General features: G+C 39.5%; 2 protein-coding genes across 2 annotated transcripts in view; one reads left to right on the plus strand and one right to left on the minus strand.

Moving 5' to 3' along the window:
- LOC116370645 (NLR family CARD domain-containing protein 3-like) overlaps window positions 1-6,352 on the minus strand; it is a 277,910-nt gene that overhangs the window by 57,798 nt on the left and 213,760 nt on the right. The window lies entirely within an intron of this gene.
- On the plus strand, window positions 1,106-1,935 carry LOC116370642 (ladderlectin-like). Its single transcript, XM_031819842.1, has one exon. It carries the CDS (start codon window positions 1,178-1,180, stop codon window positions 1,730-1,732), a length of 555 nt encoding a protein of 184 aa, XP_031675702.1. The 5' UTR covers window positions 1,106-1,177; the 3' UTR covers window positions 1,733-1,935.

Below are 6,352 nucleotides of genomic sequence, written 5' to 3' on the forward strand. Positions count from 1 at the left end.
TTTCTGACTTCTGTTGACTGCACAATATGGCGGATATCTTTTTGGCTTGTTTGGTCTCTAAGCACCGTACTCAGATTATTGCATGGTTTGCGTTTTCCGTAAAGCTTTTTTGAAATCTGACACAGCGGTTGCATTAAGGAGAATTGGATCTAAAATTCAATGCATAACACTTGTATCTTTGATCAACGTTTATTATGAGTATTTCTGTAAATTGATGTGGCTCTCTGCAAAATCACCGGATGTTTTTGGAACTACTGAACATAACGTGCCAATGTATACTGAGATTTTTTTATGTAAATATGAACTTTATCAAACAAAAACATACATGTATTGTGTAACATGAAGTCCTATGAGTGTCATCTGATGAAGATCATCAAAGGTTAGTGATTAATTCTCTCTATTTCTGAATTTTGTGACTCCTCTCTTTGGCTGGAAAAATGGTTGTGTTTTTCTGTGACTTGACGGTGACCTAACATAATCGTTTGTCATGCTTTCGCTGTAAAGCCTATCTGAAATTGGACACTGGTTGGATTAACAAGAAGCTTATCTTTAAAATGGTGTGAAATACTTGTATGTTTGAGCAATTTTAATTATGGGATTTTGTTATTGCCTAGACAATCATGTTGATTCTTCGTATTTGGTGGGGGGAGCTGCAACTCAATATTAGGAAGGTGTTGTTATTGTTTTGTACACACTGGAAACTGTTGAGCGTGAAAACCCAGCAGCGTTGCAGTTCTTGACATGAACAGGTGCATCTGGCACCTACTATCATACCCCGTTTAAAGGCACTTAAATCTATTGTCTTCACCCTCTGAATGGCACAATCCATCTCTCAGTTGTCTCAAGGCTCCAAAATATTATTTTAACCTGTCTCCTCCCCTTTATCTACACTGATTAAAGTGGATTCACCTGGTCAGTCTAGGTCATGGAAAGAGCAGGTGACCTTAATGTTTTGTACTCAGTTGTATATTTGCCAAAAGGATTAGGATACATTTGCCAACATGATATAGAATCAGTGTCAACATGTTTTTTGGTACATTGGAATCAGTGTCAACATGTTTTTTGTGCTTCGTCCTTGTGGCTTGGTGAGCTGCATGTATAAAAGTGTTCCTCTTTCTCAAGCTGAACAGAACCTACAGACCACCTGTGATTCCTTCTCTGACAGGAAAAGATTACCATGGAGAAGTTGGCCGTCCTTCTGAGTGCTGCCATTGCACTGGGCGACGCAAACCTGACCCAGCTGCTTGGTTTAGAACCCTTACTGAAGACTGAGGTGGAACAGACTCCTCCTGTCGAGGCTCAGGTAGCAGCAGTACAGCAGGGGACAAAGGAAATGTCATGTCCCTCAGACTGGAACCCATATGGATCACGCTGTTTCAGGTTTGTCAGCATTCCGCAGTCATGGTCAGATTCTGAGCAAAACTGTTTGGCACTTGGTGGAAACCTAGCATCCGTGAATAACCTTTTAGAGTACCAGTTCATGCAAGCACTAACAAAGAATACCAATGGCCACTTACCTGATACCTGGATTGGAGGTTTTGATGCAGTCAAGGAGGGCTTATGGATGTGGTCAGATGGGTCCAGATTTGACTACACTAACTGGAACAATGGTGAGCCCAATAACGCTGGAGAAGGAGAGGACTGTCTGCAGATGAACGCTGCAAGTGAGAAGCTCTGGTTCGACGTGCCCTGTGAGTGGAAGTTAACATCTCTCTGTTCCAGAAGAATGTAGGCTAGGAAATGACCCAGCCACTTCAACTCTCACCTCCAGGGGTCAACAGTCTACTTCACCTCTCACCTCCAGAGGTCAACAGTCTACACTTCAATACTCAAACCAAGATCTGTCACTCACTGCAGCTCACCATTACCTAAACTTGTGATGAAACTGTGTGATGTTGCTAATCCTGCTTTTGAAATTAAAGATAAATGACTGAATCGTTTTTCTTCATTTCCTATTGCTTAACTAGTTGTCATGGCACATCAGTTAGTCAATGGTAAGATATTATAAACTAGAATAAAGACAATCTCTCAATAACATGAACCTGCATCACTAAAAATAATTGATACATGATAAAACCTTATCATACTGTTAACAATGGTTAACTCTCTTCCTAACAGACCATTTGTTTCTGAATGGTTTAGATGCAGGAAATTCCAGTTATATAACTATTAACATGAATTATCAGCTTTTTAAAATAATTTATGGTTTAGTAATTATGCATACAATTAATAAATACTTAGTAGATATTCAATGAATTATTTATTTATTCAGGTTAACTAATGCATTAACTAATGTACCCTTATTGTAAAGTGTTACCATTCCCTGTCTTTCATATCTGAGGCTAAATCCATGAGAGAGAGCGAGAGAGAGGGAGAGAGAGAGAGATTATATTTCTCCCTAGAATGAAGGACTGAAGATGCTCTGAGATTAAACAGGGAATGTGTCCACAGAGAGAGAGAGAGAGAGAGGGAGAGAGAGAGAGATTATATTTCTCCCTAGAATGAATGACTGAAGATGCTCTGAGATTAAACAGGGAATGTGTCCACAGAGAGAGAGAGAGGGAGAGAAAGAGAGAGAGAGCTATTCTTTTTCTCCCCTGAATGAAGGACTGAAGATTAAAAAGCCGTTTAGAAAGAAAAGGCGGAGTCACAGGGACGGAGAGTTAAGATAGGGAGAGACCCTCACACAACAATAAGATAGGGAGAGTCCCTCACACAACAATAAGATAGGGAGAGACCCTCACACAACAATAAGATAGGGAGAGACCCTCACATAACAATAAGATAGGGAGAGTCCCTCACACAACAATAAGATAGGGAGAGTCCCTCACACAACAATAAGATAGGGAGAGACCCTCACACAACAATAAGATAGGGAGAGTCCCTCACACAACAATAAGATAGGGAGAGTCCCTCACACAACAATAAGATAGGGAGAGTCCCTCACACAACAATAAGATAGGGAGAGATCCTCACACAACAATGAGATAGGGAGAGTCCCTCACACAACAATAAGATAGGGAGAGACCTGGGACTGGGATGTTCTCAGTGTCCCAGGCAAGGTCTCCCCGGATCTGGCTCAGACAGATAGTCTGTTATCAAAACACTAGACACATTGTTCATACAATCACATGGTATCAGACCTATGGTTTCATACAGTCACATGGTATCAGACCTATGGTTTCATACGATCACATGGTATCAGACCTATGGTTTAATACAGTCACATGGTATCAGACCTATGGTATCAGACCTATGGTTTCATATAATCACATGGTATCAGACCTATGGTTTAATACAGTCACATGGTATCAGACCTATGGTTTCATATAATCACATGGTATCAGACCTATGGTATCAGACCTATGGTTTCATATAATCACATGGTATCAGACCTATGGTTTCATATAATCACATGGTATCAGACCTATGGTTTAATACAGTCATATGGTATCAGACCTATGGTATCAGACCTATGGTTTCATACAATCACATGGTATCAGACCTATGGTATCAGACCTATGGTTTCATACAATCACATGGTATCAGACCTATGGTTTCATACGATCACATGGTATCAGACCTATGGTTTCATACAATCACATGGTATCAGACCTATGGTTTCATATAATCACATGGTATCAGACCTATGGTTTCATACAATCACATGGTATCAGACCTATGGTTTCATACGATCACATGGTATCAGACCTATGGTTTCATACGATCACATGGTATCAGACCTATGGTTTCATACGATCACATGGTATCAGACCTATGGTTTCAGGACTGTAACATTCTAATAATTTATTAGAACACATTTCCTTATCAATCCACCCTTAAATGACTAGATGATACATCCTGAAACTAATTTCCTACAAGGAAACATAACAAATGATCCTAATTAATACAAGGGATTATAATGTCCATCAGATATTCATTCATGACTGTTATCGGTCTAAATCCAACTGTAACACTTCCATTAGGATTTGTATTACAAGCTTCATAAAAATATGGTCTTATCCCTCAAAAATAACAGTCTCATCCAACACTGGTTCCTCATAGCTGAAAGAAACGGAATCCTCTGCTAGCCCTTGAAGCTCGAACTCGTCATCACACAGACCAGCGCTCGAAATCGGTCCATACCTCATCACCATCTGTTGCCCTACCGACCTCTCCAGAGTCTTGATAAGCAAAACTGTCACACAAGGTACCAAACAAACCCCACACCGAACCAAAACACTCATACAGGTGACGGTTGCCCACAACACAGTGATAATGACATTTTTCCATTTCCCAAACACACTGTCAAACCAATTTGTTAGAGAATTATCGACCCCAGAGTTCTCAGCCAATTCGTTAATAAAGTAGTGTAGGCTACAGTAGGCTACGTAGACCTGTTTTACCCATTAATAAAGTAGTGTAGACTTCAGTAGGCTACATAGACCTGTTTTACCCATTAATAAAGTAGTGTAGACTACAGTACATAGACCTGTTTTACCCATTAATAAAGTAGTGTAGACTACAGTAGGCTAGATAGACCTGTTTTACCCATTAATAAAGTAGTGTAGACTACAGTACATAGACCTGTTTTACCCATTAATAAAGTAGTGTAGACTACAGTAGGCTACATAGACCTGTTTTACCCATTAATAAAGTAGTGTAGACTACAGTAGGCTAGATAGACCTGTTTTACCCATTAATAAAGTAGTGTAGACTACAGTAGGCTACATAGACCTGTTTTACCCATTAATAAAGTAGTGTAGACTACAGTAGGCTACATAGACCTGTTTACCCCATTAATAAAGTAGTGTAGACTACAGTAGGCTACATAGACACAGTGTCTCCTGACCCCTCCTGTCTCAGCCTCCAGTATTTATGCTGCAGTAGTTTATGTGTCGGGGGGCTGGGGTCAGTTTGTTATATCTGGAGTACTTCTCCTGTCCTATTCGGTGTCCTGTGTGAATTTAAGTTTGCTCTCTCTAATTCTCTCTTTCTTTCTCTCTTTCTTTCTCTCTCTCGGAGGACCTGAGCCCTAGGACCATGCCTCAGGACTACCTGACATGATGACTCCTTGCTGTCCCCAGTCCACCTGGCCGTGCTGCTGCTCCAGTTTCAACTGTTCTGCCTTATTATTATTGGACCATGCTGGTCATTTATGAACATTTGAACATCTTGGCCATGTTCTGTTATAATCTCCACCCGACAAAGCCAGAAGAAGACTGGCCACCCCACATAGCCTGGTTCCTCTCTAGGTTTCTTCCTAGGTTTTGGCCTTTCTAGTGAGTTTTTCCTAGCCACCGTGCTTCTACACCTGCATTGCTTGCTGTTTGGGGTTTTAGGCTGGGTTTCTGTACAGCACTTTGAGATATCAGCTTATGTACGAAGGGCTATGTAAATAAATTAGATTTGATTAGATTTGATAGACCTGTTTTTACCCACCAATCAACACACAGAGAAATAAACAAAACATTATAATTTAATAGAGATATTGGTGATTTTATAAACTAAATCTGATCAAAATTATATTTTGTCAATGAAATAAATGAATGTATTGTGTACTAATCAAATATATTAAACATGTCGTTAAATTTGTAGTGTAGACCTATTCACTGTGCAAATATTATATGTTAATTATGTTCTGACCCACCGACTTTAACTCAGAAAACAATTGTCCCGAAGCCAAACCTAGTTGACGAACCCTGTTTTATAGTATTCCATGGCCTTTACTGGCCAACTGCTGTTATGGTTATGATATACTATGGTGTTGTGTCACTAGACTTTGACCAGATGTTATTACATCCAAAGATCAACTGAACCTAGAACATAGATACAGAGACACTTGTCATCAGGAAGGTGCTCCCTCAGCGCAACGGAAAATATCTCAATGACTTGATATGTTCTGGTTGTGAATTCAGGCTACAAGGTAAGAATCTTCCCAGTGATTATTGTAAAGTGTGTAGAGAAATTCAATGTCTGGTGTTATTTTAGTATAGTGAATGACAGTAAAACACTCAGATCTAACAGTCCATTTCACCTGGGACAGCTACGTGACAGTTCAATCATACAAAATGGCGCTAACTGGGTGTAGTCAAGTCACATTCAAAAACATATTGTTCATATAGCTAACTGGGCGTAGTCAAGTCACATTCATAAACATGTTGTTCATATAACGTATTATATGATTCGTATATTGTGGTTATTTAGTATCATAGTTCTAAATCATTTTTCATAATATCAGAACATTTGTTCTTTCTAAATTCCAATGAGCTCCTGCTTCCTGTGTAATTTGGTATGAAACCACTGAACAGACTTTTCTTAACATTAATATTATGAACTGAATTCAGTAACA

This window comes from Oncorhynchus kisutch, unplaced genomic scaffold (assembly GCF_002021735.2).
Source record: "Oncorhynchus kisutch isolate 150728-3 unplaced genomic scaffold, Okis_V2 scaffold2680, whole genome shotgun sequence".
NCBI classification, from domain to species: domain Eukaryota; kingdom Metazoa; phylum Chordata; class Actinopteri; order Salmoniformes; family Salmonidae; genus Oncorhynchus; species Oncorhynchus kisutch.